This window comes from Pteronotus mesoamericanus, unplaced genomic scaffold (assembly GCF_021234165.1).
Source record: "Pteronotus mesoamericanus isolate MK-2021 breed Mesoamerican mustached bat unplaced genomic scaffold, CSHL_Meso_final contig_27, whole genome shotgun sequence".
In the NCBI taxonomy this organism is placed as follows: Eukaryota; Metazoa; Chordata; class Mammalia; order Chiroptera; family Mormoopidae; genus Pteronotus; species Pteronotus mesoamericanus.
This window is the reverse complement of record NW_026555115.1, coordinates 15,796,945-15,820,164: the sequence shown is the minus strand read 5'-3', so window position 1 is coordinate 15,820,164 and position 23,220 is coordinate 15,796,945. Positions and strand designations below refer to the sequence as shown.

Genomic DNA, 23,220 nt, shown 5'->3' with positions numbered 1-23,220 from the left:
TCTCTTTTGTTTATACTGGTCTCCTCTCGGACCCATGTAAATCAGTGAATTCCTGTCACTTGTTTTCTTAAAAGTATCTATTCTCAGTGAAACTTAACATGCTAATGTAACGAGTGTATGTATGCATTCCTTTGGCCTAGCCCACTGCTAAGTTTTTCAATAAAAACCTTGAATGGGAGGGTCAGGGAATGTGTAGCAAGGTCTCATGGACAAAACTAAAGGGGAAGGATTGAGGGAGGGAGGGAGGGAGGGAGGCGGGGAGGGATCAGGGGAAGGTGGTGGGGGGAAGGCAGAGACAAATGTATTTGAAAAAATAAAGAAAATAAATTAAATGGAAAAAAAAAAAAGCTTTGAAACAAAGGGAGACGGGGGCTTCCCCACTGGAGGGATGTGCCACAGCCTTACCCAGTGAGAGGGAAGTGCCCCCATCGGCTCTTCCGGCAAACAGAGAAGTGTTTGAGATATTTTATGTTTTATCCCCCTCATCTGTGACAACCCCAGGAGGGGCTCTGAGGGTTTCAGAGTCCTGCTCCCACCTCAGCTGGCCCCAGCTGGTTTCCCTCAGGTTTCAGGGAGGGCTGCGCTCTCTGCAGCGCTCCCCCATGATGGCGTGCCCCGTATAACTGCCATACATAGTGACAATAATCCCATTCATAATTGCTACAAAAAGAATAAAATACCTAGGAAGAAACCTAACCAAAAAAGTAAAAGATCTGTATTCAGAAAATTATATAACACTGAAGAAATAAGTAGAAAATACAGAAAAGTGAGACATATCGTGTCCATTGATAGGAAGAATTAGCATCATTAAAATGTGCATGCAACCCAAAGCAATCTATAGATTTAATATAATTCCTATCAAGATTCCAATGATATATTTCACAGAAGTATAACAAATATTTCAAAAATTTATATGGGACCACATAATGCCCTGCATTGCAACAGCGATCCTGAGAAAAAAGAACAAAGTTGGAGAAATCTCGCTACTAATAGGAAACTATACTATAAGGCTATAGTAATCAAAACAATATTTTACTAGCATAAATACAGGCATATAGATCAATAGAACAAAATAAAGAGCCCAGAAATAAACCTACACCTTATAGTCAATTTTATGTTCAACAGAGGAAGCAAACATATAAAATGTGCTAAATATAGCTTATTCAATATGGTGTTGGAAAAACTAGACAGATATGTGCAGAAAAATGAAACTATACTGCCTTTTTATACAACACACAAGAATAAATTGAAAACGGATCAAAGACTAAATCTTATAACTGAAACCATAAAAATCACAGAAGAAAACATAGGCTGCAAAATCTTGGACATTATTCAGAGTAATATTTTATCAATGTATCTCACCAAATGAGGGGGGGGGGAAGTGGGACTACATGAAACTAAAAAAGTTTTCCACAGAAAAGGAAACATCAACAAAATATAAAGACAACTCATAGAATTGGAGAACATTTCACCAATATATCTGATAAGTGGTTACTATCCACAATTTATAAAGAACTTACTAAACTCAACATCAAAATTACAAACAACCAAGCTAAAAAATGGGCAAAAGACCTGAAAGTGGGGATCTCCAGCCTACAGTACCAGAGCCCAAAACGTACACAGATAACAACCAATGGCAAGAAGCGGCAGGGCTGCTCTCTGTCAGAGACAGGAGGCTTGAGATGCAAAGAGCCATTTAAAGGGCCAATGAATAAATTTTTATTTGCAGTCACTTACCCTGGTCTCCAACAAAGGCAGGGGCAGAATGGGCTAGAGGCACCTGAGGAGAGACTGGGGAAGGAGGCTTTGGGGAGAGAACTGAGAGAGTAGCCAGCAGGATCCCAGTGCTGACTAATCCCCCAGATGGCAGTAGCCATCTTGCTCAGGCAGACCACTCTCCTGAGCAGCAACACCACGAGAGGATACAATAATCCCACTGCCAGGATGGCCTTGGCCCCACGCTGTGATGTCTCTAAGCCAGCCTGCTGAGTGCAGAGTGGCAACTACAGATAGTAGATCCCTGGCTAAAGAGGGTGCAGAGTGGTCTAGAGGCACTTGAAGAGAGACTGGAGATGGAAGCTTTAGGGAAAGAATGGAGAGAGTAGCTGGTGGGATCCTGGTGCTGACTCCTCCCCCATATAGCAGCAGCCATCTGGCTCAAGCAGACTACTCCCCTGAATGGCAGTAGCAGGAGAGGACCCGATAACCCTGCCCTGAGGAGGGACTCTGCCCCATGCTGTGGTGTCTGCTGAGTGCAGAGTGATTAGATTAACAACTGAAGGAGACAGCCACAGACAGCAGATTCCTGGAAGTCTTGAATAGACTGCCGAAGGTCAGAGAAGTTCAACATCTGACATCATCGGAGGCAGATCCAGAAAGATGAAATACAGTGGTCTCCAACTGTAGAAGTTCACAGCACCATGTCAGAAAATCAAGACAGATTAATTTAAGAAGCAGAAGCAAAAGAAAAGAGCCTCACAAACAATGGGAAGATAAAGAAACAACTCCAGCTGAAAGGAAAGGGGGAATCTCCACAAAGAGAATTAAGTGAAATAGAGGCAAGTAAACTATCAGATATTGAGTTCCTAACAATGGTTCTAAGGAAGCTCAATGAGCTCAGTGAGCTCAGAGGGATTACAAAAAATTACAGGGAAACAACAAGGAACTTACTGGAAATGATATCACCATGAAAAAAGACATAGAATCTATCAATAAGAGAAAAGAGGAAAGGAAGAATACAATTTCTGAATTGAAGAACACACTAGAAGGAATCAAAAGCAGGCTAAATGAAGTAGAGGATCGAATCAGTGAGCTGAGGGATAAGGTAGAAAAAAGCTTCCAGAAAGAGCAAGAAAATGAAAAAAAGACTCAAAAAGAATGAAGAGGCATTTAGAGAAATGCAGGACAACCTGAAACGTAATAATATCTGTATATTAAGGATACCAGAAAGAGAAGAGGAACAAGGGATAGAGAACCTGTTTGAAAAAGTAACGATGGAAAACTTCTCTAATTGTAGGAGATAAAAAATCACGCAAGTCCAGGAAGCACAGAGGGTCCCTGTAGGGTGCGTGGAGGTGGTCTGGCTCCCTCACCTAGATGTGTGGGTAACTGGAGGGAGCAGCTCCTCACAACGTTGAGGCGTCTGATAAAGCAGTGTTCCCACAGCCTTGAGCCTGGGTCTCACGGCCTTGAGCCCCGGTTGCAATAAACTGACCATAGCCTTGAGTAGGCTCACATGTGCAGCTCATGCTAGGTTACTTCACCTTATGGCCTGTAGTATGCTTTGTTTAGGGCTAGTATTTAAGGGATAGGAGCTTTGGATGGGATGGGGAGTCAGGTGCCAACTGCGACATGGACTTTGTGGCCTGTGTGACTCCCTCCACATGGGCTTGTGGTCTGTGAGCAGCATGGACACAAGCTTTGTGGCCCGTGTGATTTCTTCAGACCTGGGCCTGTGTGATTCTCTCGAATAAAGGCATGCCAAGCATCCTCAAGGCTCCATGCATCTTCTTCTGTCTACCTGAGCCCTGAGCGGACCTGTCCAGCCTAGAAAGGCTGCAACACAGTCCCATTCAAGATGAATCCAATGAGGCCCACTCAAAGACACATCATAATTAAAATAGAAAATACCAAAGACAAAGAATCCTAAAGGAAGCAAAGGAGAAAAAGGTGGCAGCATATAAGGGAGCCATGGTATGGCTAGCAGCTGACTTCTCAACAGAAACATTACAAGCCAGAGGGAATAGCAAGAAATATTCCAAGTCATGAAAAGCAAAGGCCTGAAACAAAGACTGCTCTACACAGCCAGGCTCTCAATTAAAATGGAAGGCTAAGTAATGGGTTTCCCTGACAAAAGAACACTAAGAGAATACACCTTCACCAAACCAGCGCTGCAACATATGCTAAAGGGACTGCTTAAGAAAGTGAATAAAAAGAGTCTATGTATACCCAATTCCTTTCACAGTCACCAATACTTGATATTACCAATATTTTTAATACTTATTAATCTGATTGTGAAAATTATGTTATTTTAAGTGTTACTTTATTATGTGTTGAAACTAAATATTTTTGTATATTTCTTGCCTATTTCTAGTTTTTTTAGAAAGTCTTAAATGACTTTTTGGTATTCTTTATCCATTTTTTTCATTAAATGTTTGTAGAATTTATTCCCTAAAAAAAAAACCTAATAATTATAAAATCTTTTTTAATGTGTTGCAAATACTTTCCTATTCTATTCCTTGTCCTTTAACTTTTTATATGTATGTTAGAGTATATTCTTAAATGTTTAATATAGTTAGATTGTCAATATTTTACTTTATAGGTTCTGAGTTTGAATATTTTACTTCAGTGTAAGAAAAATATTAATTTGTATTTTCTCCTAAAACTCCTTAAATTTTACATATTAATTTTTAAATCTCTTAGAATATTTCTTGTATAATGTCTGAAATAGGGCTCTATTTGTTTTAGTTTAAGTAATAGTAGTCCATGCACCTTATTTGTTGAATAAGCCTTATTTTCCCCATTGATTTAAAATATCAATTTAATCATATATTACATTGTTAGACAGAGATATACATTTGTTTCTAGAATACTCATTTTATTTTATTATCTATTTGATTAATTCTGTGCTGTGTCATGTTGTTTTAATTGCTGAAACTTTAAAATGGATAAAAATTTTTAAATATTTTACAATGGATATTGACATTTAAAATAAATAAATAAATAAAATCAATCTGCATTTAAAAAAAAAGAAGGTACTCCTACTTTTCTCTGACAACATGGATGGAACTAGATAATATTATGCTAAGTGAAATAAGTCAGTTGGTCAAAGACAAATATCATATGATCTCTCCTTTAAGTGGAATCTATTCAATAAAATAAACTAATGAACAAAATAAACCACAGGGAAGGAACCCTGGAGCAGACTGAAAGTGACCAGAGGGATGGGGAAGGAGGACAATGGTGGAAAGGAGAAACAACTAAACCAAGAACATGTTTGAATGACCCATGGACATGGACTAGAGAGTGGGAATTGCCTGTGGGAGAGTGGGGTGAGGTGGTATGGGTGGAGGAGGGCAAAGGAGGAAAAATTGAGACAAGTATAGTAGAATAAATGATATAAAAAATTAATAAAAAGAACTTTTTTGGCCTAGAGGTCCCATTTCTGGGAATATATCCAGAGGAACCAAAAAAACTAATTTGAAAGAATAAAAACACACCTATGTTCATTGCAGTGTTATTTACAATTACCCAGTTATGTCAACAGCTGAAGTGTCCATCAGTAGATGAGCGGATAAAACAGCTATGGGACATTTACGCAATGGAATACTACCAGGCTGTAAAATGAAGAAAATTGTACTCTTTGCGACAGTAAGGGTGGGCTTGGAGAACATTATGCTAAGTGAAATAAGCCAGTCAGAGAAATACAAATACCATATGATTTCATTCATATGTGGAATCTAATGGACAAACTCAACTAACAAGGCAAATGGCTACAGACTCATAGTTGGAGAGCAGGATGACAGCTAGTAGGGGTGGTGGAGATGAGGGGATGAAAGGATTGAGCAAAAAAGAAAAAGGACTCCTGGACAATGACAACAGTGTGATGATTGCTAAGGGTATAAGGGGACTATTTTGCATTGGAAAAAATACAATAAAAATTAAAGAAAATATGATGCCATATATATGAGGATCTAAAAGGAGACTTGATAAAATCAATTCAATAAATGATGCCACAGCTATTGCCTGATCACAATAGAAGCCTTCCTTACACAGTGAATGGTGTCTAATACTTGGTTGGTTATTTGGGGGGTGGGAGAGGTTAAAGCAGAAAAACAATTTAAAAATGGTATATGTCTGAAATATTTATTTGAAATTTTTTAACAAACAAAAAACAAAAAAAAATTGTGAGCAAAAGTCAAGCATGAATATAAGTGATGTTCTTGATGCAGGAAAGAAAGTATAAATTAGAGTAGAGGTAACTGTTCTCCAAAAGAGCAAAAGATGGTGGACTAAAGATGATGACAGAAATGAGGGCCCATTTTGGGTATCATTTTAAAACTTCAAATGTTTATTAGAAATGAAAATACTATTTTATTCTGCTGTATATTTTGATAATTGTCTTATACTTTTATTAACATATTTTCCCTACCCCCTAAGCCATGAGAGTCATGGACACCTGATTAACACAGAGAAGACAAGGACAAGAACTGTTTTCAGGACAATCTTTAGCATCATGAGACCAAGAATGTGTTGTTTCTAGTCCAGCTGATAGAACAAATATTCAGAGAGTTGCAATGGCATTACCACCCACTCTATTATTTGTCAGATACATTGAGCCATTTGTAATCTTATAATAAACCACATTCCTCTATGAAATCAGTTATGTCAGAACTACCTGAGATATATTTCCAATGATCCTTCAAGTCTCCCATTTGGTGCCCATTTATTCTTTCATTAAGACTTATGGAAATTAAGGTATGTGGATCCTGACAAAGACCTGGTCACACTTTCCAGATGAATCTTTGCACTTTGGATATCTTGGTGTCACTAAAATCTGCATGTGCCTCTCCCAACATGCAATATTCTTATATTACATAAGATGTGTGCTAAAGTTTACAAAGGGCACTGAAAAAATGTAGGAAAGGTGATGGATCTCATACCTAATTACAGTGCTTGGAATTGCATAAATGAAAACAAACACAGGCAAAGGATTCAGATACCACCATGGACCTGGGCAAAATAAGGCAAGGAGAAAGAGAAAGCTTTCATCTGAACACAGAGAACTGGGCAATTACAAACTTAGGTAAGCTGAGTATAAACTTCACCTATTGCCTGGTGCCCTGAAAAGCTGGCTCCAATTCCATATGAATATTTTCCCCAATCACATTCCTTTTGCTGCAGAAAACTGCACAACATGAAGGAGAAGTGAATGTGTCTTGGTACATCCTGTGTATGTGTACACTGCAGTGGGAGCATTCATAACAATATCAAGAGCTAAATTTAAACAGAAGTGATTTTATGTTCAAGAAATAAAATGCCTGGTGATTGCATTTTCTTCCCCATTAATACCAAATGAACAATTCTCATTTCACTCAGTTGTTCTGAGTTCCAATCTGGATGTCCTTTTTAAGATCCACGATTAATCACCTGACAGAAGGAAGGCATGGGCCATGGATGGACAATGAGCAAATCTACTTTGCAGAGGAACTGTGGCAGTGGGGTTTGCAAGGAAACATACAATTATAGCTTTTTGGGAAGTTGACACCATGGGCAGTAATTTCCATTTACCCACAGGTCTCAGTTTGTTAAATGGAAACAGTAGGGAAATGAGCAGATGAAACTTGGTGATCAGAAACATTTTGTGTACTCTTGTCTGCCCCTTCCCTCAGTTTGTGTTTGTCACACAATTTGGGAGATGATAGAGAAAACAAAGTTTATGAATTTTAGTCTTCAAATTATGAAACATTTACCTGGTTCTTCAAAGGGAAACATGTGTGCCAGGAAGAAGTTGACCACACATGGGTACAGCCCAGAGGCATCCTTTCATCTTATCATTTAATAGCTATTTATCACATGTCATCAGGAATGTGAGCAACTGGATTCATCCCACCAGTCCCAGAACATAAAAACTCCATTTTTTTCTGTGTTATCACTTTCTTCTTGCCTTTCCATAGGAAAGGTAGATAAAGGGACACACATTCCATTGCCTACTTAGGGAGACAAAAAGGCCACTTTTGAATTCCAAGTTCAACATCTAACACAACTGTGTATCTTAGGAAGATTGTTTATTTTTTTAATTATTTTCTTCTTTTTTTAAAGTGTCAAGTGAGATGTGAAATCATTTCTTATGTTTCTTTTGCTTTATTTCAATTGATCCAAATATTAGTTGTTCATCCTCTACTTAATCACTTGGTAACATTTTGTTAGACATATATTATGTAAAAGTCATTGTGCTAGCCCTGTGACATAAAGACAATTAAGGCATAGTCACCATCCTCAAAGAGCTCTAAGTGTAGGATTCCTATAATTCACAAGAGAAGCCATACTGAAGCTCATGAGACTGATTTCGCAGCATATTATTGCCCATAACATTCAGTAAATTAAAACTGAAAAATGAATCTTATTGAGGTCCTTTGTAGTGCTTAGAGGGTCATTAAGTAAGCTATTAATTCAAAACTATTCATTGAGCATTCACTAGGTGGCAAGAGCTCTGATGAAACTTGTATTTTTGTCAGATGGTAAAGGTAGTGAAAAATAGTCAGTTAAGAGAATAGGGAGAGATGGGGTGCTCAGTGACATTTTAACATAAAACAACTGAGGTTTACAGATATCAAGTACCTTAAGAGAGCCTGAAGCAGAATTAAAGTAGGCATGTTCAAAGCATAGTTGGGAAGTCATAGTTTAAAGCATAGTTTTTATTTTGCTGTAAAGAAAGAAGGAGAGATAGTTAATAAAGAAGAGAGAAAGTGGAGCTGTCTTATATATAGATTCATGGTTGCATAGTTCCTGATAAAGATTTTGGATTTCACAGAATGTCTATGAAGACTGGAAACAGATGAATATAAATGTTATTTAATATAATGTTAATACTACAATAAAATAACACTCTTTATTTCCAAACCTTATGGCCACCCTGTATGAGGAGAGACATGGACAGCTTGTAGTGGGTTTTGAGCAGAAGAGTAATAATCTGGTTTCTGAAGAAGTTCAGAGTATGCCACTCCAAAATATGCTAAACTGCTAAGTGGATTATTTTGACTTCAAGGCAATTGAGAACAAACAGAGAGACAAGAAAATCTCTCTGCCTTCCCCTCTTCTATTAGCAGGAAGGGCAGGACTTTCCTTAATCACACGGAGACAGACAACCCTAGATGTTTATTAGCCCAAGGATGGCACCAGAGGAATATGCACTGCAAATATTGCTACAAAATGTCTTTCTCTCTCTCTCTCTCTCTCTCTCTCTCTATATATATATATATATATATATATATATTAATTCCCCCCATATATTTACATTTTCATAATTTACTGCCCTGGCCATCTCAAAGACTTTTTCCTTTTTTCTTGTCACATCTCTAGAAAATTATGCTTTTGTTAACGATGCTTATAAGTCAAGTTGTAACCACCCCTGCGAGTTACCCATCAGAGAGAATTCTCATGTGTCTATGAAATGCACACATTAATAAGTTTCTGTTTGTTTTACTTTTATTAATCTGCCTTTTGTCCTGTCTGATTTTTAGGGCACTGGCTGGAGAATTTAAGAGAGTTGAAGGGAAAAAGTTGTTTTTAGAATATATTACAGTTGATAATTAAAGAATAGAAAAAAATGAATATGTGTTGAGATGGGCTTCTGGACTATGGGTAAGGCTTTCTCAATAGTTTTGCTGAACTAACCACGTGTGTATTTTATATTTATATTTCAACAAAAAAAGACAAGTTTTGCTTATCATTGACCTTTGGGTCTGATAACATATAATTGAAATATCAAAAATTAAAGTTACAAATGTCACAAGCTGAAAACCAAGTTACATGGAGTTGTGGTAGAAGAACATGTACAATTTGGACACAAAAATAGAACTAGTCTACTTTGCTTTCAGTGTGTCTTATTTATTTATAACTTATTTTATTCCAAATTGTAATCTTCCGGTAGGTAAAATCTGTGTCTAAGTGCCTGAGAGCATAAAAATAAATAAAAAAAAAAAGAGGCATAAATCTTCTAGTTGATTCACTTTGGTGAATGTATAGATGCTGCATATCTCTCAAATTTTATTTTTTATATGTATGGTCATTTAGACTCTTAAATCCGCAAGATAAATCCAGGTAATAGGTATATTTGTTTTGTGTGCCAAGAGTGTCCCAGGATATGGCCCAGGATGGGTATGAATGTGGCCCAACCTAAAACTGTAAATTTACTTAAAAACTTTTTTTTTTTTTTTTTTTGCGCTCATCAGTTTTCATTAGTGTTCGTGTACTTAATGTGTTGTCCAAAACACCTCTTCTTCCAGTGTGGCCCAGAGACACCAAAAGGTTGGACACCCCTGTTATACAATGTTGGTTAATATTAAAAAGCTGGGAGTTTGCACATGTATGTCCATATTTCTGGTTTCTTTTGAAAAACTGGCCCAATAACAGGTTGGAGCTTAGTTGCAACTACACCATGTAGATAGGGCATACATTCAGTCTTCAGCTTGTCAAAATCCATATTCAACCTAATTAATTGATTTAAATTACTTGAATAAGCCTTATAGGCAATCGAGTTTTTAATCATTGACTCAAAGGATTTATTTGGCATATAAATTATTTTAATGTGAGTCTTCTTTCAATACAATCCCATGTAGCTCAGCTATAAATATTTTTCAAAAATGAGAAAATTGTCTTTTCCTTGGCATTATATTGCTTTGAATGCTAATTTGAATGCTGTACAATTTTACTTAAATTATTTTTGATATGTATATGGTTCTGATTAAGTTAATAAATATAAAATACAATATTTTCTAATGTCAAAGTATTATAAAGAACTTATAGGTGGACTAACTTTGGCAATAGATGTCTCCCATGTTGGATGAACCATCTGAATCATTGTGCTACAATTTCTGAAATGGCTTTCATTAGTTGGTTCACTTGTTTATTCACTTACTGTATATTGATGCATGTTATGTGCCAGATACTGCTAGGAGACTGAGATTAAAAAGGATGGAATTTGTTTCCTAGCTATCAGGATTCAGTGGGAAGATATGTACAAAAGTGATCATGATCCAGTAGGATAAATTCGGGGAGAGTGTCAGCACAAGGTATTATGGAATCATGAATTAGAGGAATCACTGACATCATTAAAAGAGGAGTTCTAGTGTGGATAATTTCCAAACTTCTTTGTTCTCCATTGACTATCATGTACCTTATTTAACAGTGCTGCTCTTTTGTGTCAGTGTGTGATGGGTTTGCATTCAATAATATTCAAGTATTCTCTCTTTCTCAACTGCTAGAAAGATAGTGGGGAAGGGAAGGAAAGGAAGAATGAGAGGAGCACAAAAAACCAAGGGGAAAGAAAGAGAATGAGAAAGAGTTAAAACAATTATTTTAAGATGGTTCACAGAGATGAGTTTATATAGCAAAGTAGGGGCTCTCTAGAAAACAACTTTGCTACCTTTTTCCTTGCCATATGCCATAGATTGGACAAATCCTTTAAACTCTCTAACTTCAGTTTGCATGTGTATTAATGAAGCATTAGTTAACATTAGCTTTTTCAGGTGAACTACAGAACACAGGCAATAATGTAAGTAACTAATTTCTTGATTCTTCCAATAATGGTACATAAATAGTAACATTCTAAATGCATAGGAGAGAATTTTATGAATTCCATACAACAGACGCCTTAATGAGTTTGGGCTTAATCCTCTTAAGAATGCTGCTGGGTCCTGCTGTTGCTTTTAATTGGTTCATTTAAATTGGTCCTGCCCTATTCCTCACCACCCTGCAAACCAGAAATCCACATTATGAATAAATAATCTAGGTCATCAGGTGTCAATATTGTATCATACTTCTCTGTCTGATATAAGCCTCAGCTAGAATGATAGGGTTTGGTTTCTGTGGAAAGTTGCTGCTGAGGCCAAGGTTGACATTGTCAGAGGTTCTGCTTCCTTGAAAATTGAAATCCCAGTGGTCCAAGAAAAGTAAGGAAGAACTCCGGTGATCTAACATGATTTTAGAACTAGACTTCTGATAGGCCAATAGTGTCACTTAGTTTACTGAAGAGAATTATGAACTTAAACTCAACCTGGCCTACCATTTATACCCCAGAGAGTAATGGTTCCAAGAGAGCACATTCAAATAACAATAATAACAAAAATGGTAGTTGTCGATCATTGAGTAGTTTTATACATGACCACATTAAATCCTCATGAGAACTCCTCATCTACTTTTCATATTCTCCACTTAACAGATGAAACTGAGAGGAGGTATGTTATTTACCCAAGATCTAGGGCTGGTAAGTGGCAGAAGCCAGATAAAAATCATTACCTCTATGACCTTTATAACCTTATAATATGCAGCTTTTCATCATGGACTACAGAAATTAGGTTATGCTTAACCAAAAAAAAGACTCCAGGCCTTTCAAAGCCCTGTGAAGACTGGACATGCATGGTGATAAACAGGTTGAGGCTTGGAGGGAAGAGCGTTTCCAGGGAATATACTCTAAGCACCCTGAAAAGAATCCTGCAAGGAAGAACAAATTCCCAGTTCCACTTTTCTGCTGCTTGTGGGATCAAGTGTAAGCCCCATGCTGACTTCCTCAGGATTGATGTAGTAGTCAGGGAGAGAGTACAGAAAGGGGAGCCTGCAGATCCAGACCCCTGCCTTCAGGTTAGTGGATAAAGGGCTGGTATGGATGCTGTTTGTTGATCCACCTTTTGGAGAATGAACTTGTGCTCACATTTTAGGTTGTGAGAATTTGCTTCGAAATATTATGGCAGAGCTTTGGTGCTCTGCATGCATCCTCTGAGATCCATTTTAATTTTTCTATGCAATTCTCCTGAAATTTAGGGAGTTCTTGCCTTAATTCAGGTACTGTCTTCAGGCCAATGGAATAATTCCTCCAGGCTAGCCCTTCCCGGTAACTTATAGGTACAATGTCATGGAGGCCCAGTTCCTTTACCTGGGCAAGGCAGCTCCGAACATAACTTACACTCCTGATCCCCCCTGCAGCATTGTCTGTAACTGCTTCTGCACTATGATGTTTGTTTTACTTTGCACCATTTTTGGATCTCTTTTTTCTGTCTGTCTCTTTTACTAGTTTCTCCTTAACAAGTAATTTGCTCATTATCCTTGTCTTGGGATTTGCCCCTAAGACACTCACCTAAGACATGCAGTGAGCATTTTTATATGTTGCATATTTATATATTCAGTCATGCCCAAACTCATGGAAGAAAGTAATATAATATTTGGAGTCAGATGAATCTTCCTTAACTGCAAGCTAAGTCTCTGTTCTTGAGGACTTTGGGCAAGGTACCCCTTCCCTACCTTGCTCGTTTCATAATGTGTGGAATGTCAATAATGATACTTATATTGGAAGTGTCTAAATTTAGTGGGATAAAGTATTTAGAGCACATGGCACTCAATTGTACTACTTATTATAGCCCCAAAATCAGTTTTGAGATATCTACCCCCAGAACTGTCATGAAGAAGCTACATTTAAGATACAAATAATTTTAAAAAAGATATAACTTGCTGTTTACTGTGTTTTTGCATATGAAACTATGCAAAACTATGTTTCTGTCATGTGAAAAAAGAAAAAAAGAGATCTTTACATCACTGGCCTCATAGAGACAGTCAGTGTCCACTTGGAATACTATATTTTTGCTGCCAATTTGTTATCCTCAGAAGTCACTGTGGTCTGTGGACAGAGAAATAAATATTTCTGTTTGTTTCTTCATTTAGTATATGTCATCCTGCATTGATTTTAGCTATTTCCCTCAAAGGGGTATGTGTAGAAGCAGTTTTCTCAGCCCAGATAAATATTAAAGGCATATATAGTTCTCCACAGTGAGCAAGGCTGAGAAGACAAACAGTCCCATCACTTAAGGATATGTTTGAGGGTGGGCATCAAGGTGACACATTTGTAAGTCCTAAGAATTGTACCTGGCAGAAAATTCAGTGGCCTGTCACCTTCCTTATTTTTGGTTGTGCAAGATGGACTAAGCTTGGCATCAGTTCTGTCCTGAAAGTCCCACAATGCTTCTTCTCTCACCCAATATTAAGCATTCTATTCACAGAAGTGTGCAGGATTGAATTTTCCTATTGTGTATCGAATCAGAGTTTTTTTCTTGGAAGTAACATGGTGTAGGGTAAGTGGAGGCAGTCTATCTACTTCACCTAGATGTGTGGGTAACTGGAGGGAGCAGCTTCTCACAACCTTAAAAGAGTCAGATAAAGCAGTGTTCTCATGGCCTTGAGCCTGGGACTCATGACCTTGAGCCCAGGTGCAGTAAACTGCCCTGTAGCCTTGAGTAGGCTTCCATGTGCAGCTCATGCTAGTTTACTTCACTTTCTGGCCTGCAGCCTGCTCTGTTTGGGGCTAGTACTTAAGGGGTAGGAGCTTTGGACAAGGCAGGGAGTTGGGGTGCTGACATGGACACAAGCTAGTGGCCTGTGTGACTCCTTTGACGTAGGCTTATGGCTTGTGTGATGGCACCAACACGGTTTTGTGGCCTGTGTGACTCTCCTGAATAAAGGCATGTCAAGCACCTCCATGGCTCCACACATCTTCTTCCTTCTGTCTACCTGAGCCCTGAGTGGATGTGCCTAGCCTACAGAGGCTACAACACACACAGACTTTGGGTTGGTACCTGTTTGCCTCAAGAAGAGGCTGAGAAAACCTTAAACATTAATTCCACAGACACCATTTTTAGTTAGGGATAAGAAGCCACTTACTATCTTCTGGCTATTCCAAACACACCAGGCTTATTTTTTCTCTCTCTGACTTGGTTAATATATTTAATCTGCCTGGAATTTCCTTTACTTTATTAACCCTATACCTGTCTCTAGTTACCCAGGGATAAACTACTCTTCCTCCAAGATTCAGCTCTAGCAACATCTTCTGTAATCCCTGCCTCCTCTAATAAGTTTTGTTCCCATGCCATGTTGCCTCTCTGACCCTGTATGAACTTTCACTGAAGCAGCTGTAATGAGCTAGTGCTGGGAAACTGTAATTTCTCAAGGGTAAAGATCAAGACATTCATTTTGGGTTCTTCAGTGTTGGGTACATAATATGCATTCAATGTCTATTAACTAGTGAAGGAACAACCACCATTTTGTCAGACAAGATATTTAGGAAATAAAAGCATAATGCTACTTTCCAGAACTAGAAAACCCACACATTCGCAATCTCATAAAGAAGAGGATTTCAGCCTATTTGGTTCCCTGATGTTTCCAATACCCTAGAACAGTGTTTGACACATAGTACGCCCATACCAAATATGTTATGAATAAAACAATTTATTCTGTACTTCAAGGCAGCAGATGAGTGAGTGGAAGTCACACTGACCTCTTCCCAGGACAATCTGAAATTACAAATAAATTGTGAAGAAATCACCTGGAAAACAACAGAACAATAGCAAGACAGGAGCCTTAAATCCTTGGTCAGACGGAGGAACTGGCTTTGGCACAACCTAACTGGTAAAGAGTGCAGTAGAGGCTGAAGAAGGTGGACAAGGCATCCGTAGGCAACAGCACCAGAGGGATACTGAAACAGCCAGTTGGATCCCCTTGAGAAGAGCAGGATCTAAACCATAAGCAGGATCTCCAGCCTACAGCATTAGACCCTGAAAAGCACACAGACAGCAGCCAGCTGTGAAAAGTGGGGGTGTATTCTCTGCCAGGTGGCAAGAGATGAAAAGAGCCACTTAAAAGGCCAATGCAAAAATTTGTACTGGCAATCACTTACCCTGGGCTCCAGCAGAGAAAGAGGCAGAGTAGGCTCGAGCAACATGAGGAGAGATTGAAGAGGGAAAAGAACTGAGGAAGTAGATGGCAGGGTCCCAGTGCTGACTCACCCACCATTCTACAGCTGCCATCTTGCTCAGGCAGACCAGTCTCCTGTAAAGCAGCAGCGTGAAAGGACCCAATAACCATGCTCACAGTAGGCTCGGCCATGTCCCAGTGTTGTGTAGGCCTGTGTGAAGAGTACAGAGCAGCAGTCACAGATAGTAGATCTTGGATACAAAGGATATGGAATGGTCTAGAGACACTTAAGGAAAGTCTGGTGACTGAGGCTTTGGGAAGAGAACTAAGGGAGTAGCTGAGGGTATGCAGGTGCTGACTCCTCCCCCCATATGGCAGTAGCCATCTTGCTCAAGTAGACCACTCCTTTGAGTAGCAGCAGCATGAAAGGACACAATAACCCCACCCAAAGGAGGAACTCTGCCCACCCTGACTGCTGAAGGCAGTGTGACTAGATTCACAAATGGAGGAGACAGAAAAAGACAATAGATTGCTGGAAGTCTGTTAAAGACTGCCTAAGGTCAGACAAGGTCAACAGCTGACATCATCAGAGGCAGATATAGAAAAAAAAGAAAAAAAAATTGGTCTCCTACCATAGAAGTTTACATCACAAAGTAAGGATAAAGACAGATAAGTTAAGAAGCACAAGCAAAAACAGAAGAGTATAATAAACAATGGAAAGAAAAACAAGTACTCCCCCAATGGAAGAGAAAGGAGGAATGCCTAAAAAGAGAACTAAATGAAATAGAGGCAAGGAAATTATCAAACATAGAATTCAAAACAACAGTTCTAAGGAAGCTCAATGAGCTCAGTAAGTTTACAGAGAATGACCAAAAACTACAGGGAAACTATGAAAAACTTGTTGCAAACCATATCACCATGAAAAAAGACATAGAAACTATAAATAAGACGCAAAAAAGGAAATGAAGAATATAATTTCTGAATTGAATAAAATAGTAGAGGAATCAAATACAGGCTTGATGAAACAGAGGATCAACAAGTGAGCTGGAGAACAAGGCAGAAAAAGCTCCCAGAAAGAGCAAGAAATGGAAAAAAAAATCAAAAAAGCAAGAAGAGGCGATGAGGGAAATGCGGGACAACCTGAAACATAATAATATCCATATAATAGGGATACGAGAAGGAGAACAGGAACAAGGGATAGAGAACCTGTTTAAAAAAGTAATGATGGAAAACTTCCCTAATTGGAGAGGAGAAAAAGTCATGCAAGTCCAGAAAGCACAAAGGGTCCAATCAAGAGGAATCCAGTGAGGCCCACTCCAAGACACATCATCATTAAAATGACAAATATCAAAGACAAAGAGAGAATCCTAAATGCAACAAGGGAGAAACAGGTAGTAACATAGAAGGGAGACCTGATATGGCTGGCAGCTGACTTCTCAACAGAAACACTACAAGCCAGAGGGAATGGCAAGAAATATTCCAAATAATGAAAAGTAAGGGTGTGCCAACAAGAATGTTCTACCACACAAGGCTCTCAATTAAAGTGGTAGATGAAGTAAGGAGTTTCCCAGACAAAAGAAGGCTAAAGGAATACACCTCCACCAAAACAGTAGTTTCAAATAAGCTAAAGGGACTGCTTTCAGAAGATGAAGAAAAAGAATGAGAAAGAGGATCACAGGTACAAAGGGGAAAAATGAGTAAGTTACTATCCATAATAATTCTCAATGTAAATGGATAAATCCCCCAATCAAAAGACATAGGATAGTTGAATGGAGAAGAAAATGTGAGTGACACATATGCTGCCTACAAGACACCCAGCACAGAACAAAGGACCTACACAGACTGAAAGTGAAGGGATTGAAAAAAATATTCCAAGCAATTGGACAAGGAAAAAAAGCAGAGGTAGCAATACTTATATCAGACAAAATAGATTTCAAAACAAAGGCCATAAAAACAGACCCAGAAGGACACATTATAATACTTAGAGGAAGAATTCATCAAGAGGACATAAACATTGTAAACTTATATGCACCCAACATAGGAGCACCCAATATATAAGGAAAATCTTGAAGGATTTCAAGAAAGATATAGAAAGTAACCTACTGATAGTACGGGATTTTAACACCCCACTGTCAAGAACATATAGTTCTTCCTAACAAAAAATTAACAAGAATATTGTGGAACTGAATTACTCATTAGGTCAAATGGACTTAACTGATATATATAGAACCTTTCATCCCAAAAAAGCAAAATAAAGTTCTTTTCTTATGCATATGGGGCATTTTCAAAGATAAAACACATGATATAAAACAAAACAAACCTCAACAAATTGAGGAAAAGAAAGGTCATAACAAGCATTTTCTTGAACCACAAGGGCTTGAAACTAGAAACCAACCTCAAGGAAAAAACTCAAAAGCATTCAAACTCATGGAGACTGAATAACATGCTATTAAACAATGAATGGATCATTAATGAGGTCAAAGAAGAAATCAGAAAGTTTATGCAAATAAATGAAAATGAACACACAACAGTCCAAAACCTACGGGGCACAGCAAAGGCAGTCCTCAGAGGGAAATTCATAGTAATACAGGCCTACCTCCAAAAGATAGAAACAATTCAAATAAACGACCTTACCCGCCAGCTTCAAGAACTGGAGGAACAACAACAAACAAAGCCCAGAGTAAGTAGATGAAAGGAAATAATATCAGAGCAGAATTTAATGACATAGAGAAAAAAAGAAAAATTCAAAGGATTGTCCAATCCAGGAGCTGGTTCTTTGAAAAGTAAAACACAATAGACAAGCCTTTAAGCAGACTCATCAAGAAAAAAAGGGAGAAAATCCAATAAATAACATCAGAAATGAAAGAGGAGAAATAACAGCTGATACAAGAGAAATATAAAGATTGTAATAAATTACTATGCTCAATTGTATTCCAAGAAACTTGAAAACCTCTATGAAATGGACAAATTCCTAGAAAAATATAACTTTCCAACACTGAATGAAGAAGCAGAAACCAGAATAGATCGATAATAGCTGGTGAAATTGAAACAGTAATCAAAAGAACTCCCTGCACTCAAAAGTCCTTGACTAGATAGTTTCACAAGAGATTTTGCAAAACATTTAAGGAAAAGTTAACACCTGTCTTTCTCCAACCATTCCAAAAAAATCCAAGAAGAGGGAGTACTTGCAAAATCTTTTTTTTTTTTGCAAGATAAATTTCTATATTTCAGAAAACCTACTTGAATACACTTTGAAACAGGAGTACAACAAAATAGAATATACTTCAAATGTTGAATATGCAAACTATTATAGTTCAAATCTGAACACTGGTTTTTTCCCTCTTAAATTTCAACTTAAAAAAAAAAAAGGAAAAAAGAAAACTCCAGGTATTAAGCATTACCCGACAAAAATTCATGCTGAGCCTTAACTTCCAAGTGACAGGAGAACCGAAACTGGTGTGTGCACAGATGCCAGGGCTAAGTGAGTGACACAGGCATGTTACAGCAAAAGGCCAGGGCCAACCATTAATTTGTCAACAACCAAGAAACTGACAGACTTAAGCTACCATATACAATGTCACATGTAAATTCTATAACAATACTGTGCTAGGTACAAAGTTTTTAAAATTTTTTTAATAAAAAAAGCTTTACACAAACAAGTCATTAGCTTATTTCAATAAAGAAAATTGAAAATTAGTCTAAGGCCTTTGTTTTAAATCAGCTTAAGCTATATGATATAAAAAAAATCACGCTAGATCTTTTTTGCTATCTTTCTGAAGCTTTTGGATCCATTCTTCAATTCACATTCTAAAATACCTATATTAGCAGAGTCTTCACATAACACCAGTTAAGTGAATTCTGTGTGAACACAGTAATGTTTGCTGGTATGCATATAAAATGCATCAAAAAGTGCTCTATGTAACAATGAGATCACCCATCCCAACCCCTTCCCACTGAAAACTATAACCTCTTAGAGAATGTTAGTGTTCCAAGTCTTAGTGTAACTTGATATTGTAGTGAGTTGCTTGGTCCCTTTCAATCCTTATTCTTATTGATGGGTTCGGTTGTTTCCTACTGTAAGAGGCAATTTTCTGTCAGCATCTCAATATGTAGTTCATTTCCCACTGAAACATGGGATAGGTAACTTATTTCCAGTAAGTTTGATTGTTTTCCTATATGCATTAAGAATGTTTTAAAGTTTCCTTTTGACTTTTCTTGATGACATCCCTTGCAAATATTTATGTTAGTATTCGCACTAACAGTCTGAAGTCCACAGCAGAACTGCTATTTATTTCTCTCCTGTCACTAGTCCTTCCATTTTCATAGTTACGGGAAGGGCAATAGCTGAAAGCACACTGACAACCACCACATGGGTCACTGTCTTGTTTCCATCCCCTGGTTTTTATTCTTGTACCAGCTGCAAAGTTTTCACATCATGTTCCTGCTTCTTTGCCACTGCCTCTGATTTAATCTCCTGCCCTTTTATGACCTCACTGATAACTCGGGGAGGAGTCTGGCCAGATGACTGTTGAGTAGGCACTGATAGTCTCATTACAGGTGCACCATGGGCTATGGAAACAGGAGTAAGTGCTCTCACAGCCAGTGGGGTTCCAACAATGTTAATGTTTCCTGATCCAGTCAGGTTTGACTTTGTCTGCAGTTGACACTGTGCAAGTTGTGTAGCTAGGATGGTAATAATTTTGGCAGGCTGCATGGTGATTTTGTCTCCATTTTCAGTAGAGGCTGGCATCACAGTAGGGATTGTCTGAATAACTACCTTTGGAGAGGTTGCTGTTGTTGGACTAGTGCTGGTTATTAACGGTGCACCTGCATTGACTGACTGAACTGCCACAGTTGAAATTTCCTGACCCAACGATGTCATTACAACAAGAACTTGCATTGCGACACAAACTGTCCTTGGAGCTGCTGTTGCTGACACAGATGTGGTAGTAGTAGGAGACCTGGATGAAGCATCATGACCAGGGGAAGTGATGTTTACAACTCTAGCTACACCCTTCTCTGCCCTGGAGCATTTTAAAGGAGATGAGTTTTTCCCACCACGAATGGAGGTTGCTTTCAGCAGACTTTCTGCAGACAGTGACACCCGTTCTAATTATTTTTCATCAGTTGCTGCTGCTAAATCTTCATTACAGGTTTCAATTTTGTCATCATCTATGACCACTATGTTTTTGGGCATATCCTTGAACTGATATATGAGCCTCTGTCCTTCAACCTTTGCAAGAATACCCTTTTGGTAATAATACCTCAAAGCCCATCCCATAGTTTCATAGTTCATGTCTGGCTTGTTCTTATGTGTTCCCCAAAGTTTGGAGACAGCCTTTGAATCTACAAGCTTGAATATGCCTTTTTCTCTCTGAGTCCACTTAATATACTGCGGACAAGTATTTTTATCTTGAAGTAGATCTAAAAGAAACTCCCACAAATAGGTTGTGTTTCCTTTTCCTTCTCTGGGTTTCTTCTTTATACCCAACTCAGGAGACCCATTGGAAATTGGTGACTGTTGGGTCTTCGGTTTACGGCCAACTTTTTTCTTTTTCATCAGTTTATGGCTGTCCGGTAATGTAGGAACAGGAGAGGTCTCCATTTGGTTCAGACTCTTCAGTGGACACCTCCACTATTGTTTCTGTTATGACATCCAGCCTCATAGCAGCGTGGATAAACTCTGGAGTTGACACACAAGGAGGGACAAACACTTCCACAAGACTTCTTGAATCTCTCAAGCAGGTAGGAGATTCCATATGAAGCAGGGCTTCAGCAGCTTCAATTGTCTTATCTGCACAGTGTGCATTACTGCTATGCACTGATACACCCACTGTTTCCACATTCTCAGTTTCAACTTCTTGTTCTTCTGCCACATCTTGCATCATATAAGTCTTATCATCATAAACCAGAACCTGGGCTGCATAGCCCTGCTCTAATCTGGCACTTGGAACTGGCTCCACAATCACTGCTGGGTATTCAGAAACCTTTTCGTTTTCCTCTTGATTTTCTACTCCATTGCTGGAAAGCTCCAGAACAGAATCTCCACTGTCAACCACTGCTGATGCCATTATTTATTCCCTGAGGGAGCTTGCAATGCTATTAATCAGTGTAATTAGAGGTTCCTGGATGATTGCCAGTATTATAGGTTTGCATTATTATGTCTTAAAAGTCAATAGAGGAGTAGAGTAGATATCCAGAAACCCAGTCTTCTAAAGGTGATTAACCAGAGAACAATTGGAATGTTAAGTAGTCTAAGTCTTTTTATGAGGCCAGTATCATCCTAATCCCAAAACCAGATAAAGCAGAACAAGGAACGAAAAGTATAGGCCAATATTGCTGATGAACACCGATGCTAAAATCCTCAAAAAAATATTGGCAAACCGCATCCAGTAGTACATTAAAAATATCATGCATCATGATTACGTGGGGTACATTCCAGGGATGCAAGGATGGTTCAATATTCACAAATCAATAAACGTAATAAATCACGTAAAACAAAAGACAAAAAACAGGATCATATCAACAGATGCAGAAAAAGCATTTGATAAGGTACAGCACCCATTTATTATAAAAACATTCAGCAAAGTGAGGATAAGTAGGGCATACCTCAACATAATTAAGGCCATATAAGAAAATCCTACAGCCAACTTCATTTTCAATGGGCAAAAACATAGTTTTCCCACAAAGATCAGGAGCAAGACAAAGATGTCCGCTTTTACCACTTCTATTCAACATATTTTTGGAGGTCCTAGACAAAGTGATCAGACAAGAAATAAAAGGCATCCAAATTTTAAAGGAGGAAGTAAAACTATCATTGTTTGCAGATGACATGATGGTGTACGTGGAAAACCCCATAGACTCTATCAAAAAATTACTCAACCTAATAAGTGAATTTGGCAAAACAGCAGGATACAAAGTCAACATTCAGAAATCAGAGGCATTTTTGTATACCGTACAGGAAATGTCAGAATCAGAAATTAGGAAATATATCCCCTTTGTGATAGCAACAAGAAAAATAAAGTACCTAGGAATAAACTTAACCAAGGAGGTAAAAGGCCTATATGCAGGAATCTATGCAACACTGAAGAAAAAAAATTAAGGAAAACACAAATAAATAGTAACATATACCATTTTCATTGATTGGAAGAATTGACATCATCAAAATGTCCATAGTACCCCCAAAAACTCAGAGATTCAATGTCACATTTGTATTAAAATGCCATTGATGTATTTCACAGACATCAAACAAACATTTCAAAAATTTATTTGAAACTATAAACGATCCTGAATAGCCACTGCAATTTTGATAAAGGAAAACAGATAGGAGGGATCACAGTACCTGACATCAAACTGTATTGCAAGGCAACAGTAATTAAAACAGTCTGGTACTGGCTTAAGAACAGACACATAGATCAATGGAACACAATAGAATCCAGAAATAAATCCATGTCTCTATGGTCAATTAATATTTGACAAAAGGTGCAGAAGCATAAAATGAAGTAAAAATAGCCTCTTCAACAAATGGTGTTGGGAAATCTAGACATGCAAAAAAATTGAAATTCAACTGTCGCACTGTTCAGTGGCTATAGGGGGACTCCCGCCGTGGGGGAGTACCGTAGAGAGCGCAGTGCTCTCTGAAACCTGAGGGAAACCGGCTGGGGCCAGCTGAGGAAGGAGCAGTGCTCTGAAACCAGCAGAGCCCATCCTGGGGTTGTCACGGATGAGGGGGAATAAACAAAACATCTCCAACACTTCTCTGTT

General features: G+C 38.2%; 1 protein-coding gene across 1 annotated transcript; it reads right to left on the bottom strand.

Moving 5' to 3' along the window:
* Positions 1-19,744: 19,744 nt before the first annotated feature.
* LOC129071680 (ETS-related transcription factor Elf-2-like) lies at positions 19,745-21,527 on the bottom strand. The gene is given in 2 exon segments (XM_054574944.1): positions 19,745-21,061; positions 21,063-21,527. Coding segments are annotated over 2 exon segments (1,782 nt in total).
* Between the last annotated feature and the right edge of the window lie 1,693 nt (positions 21,528-23,220).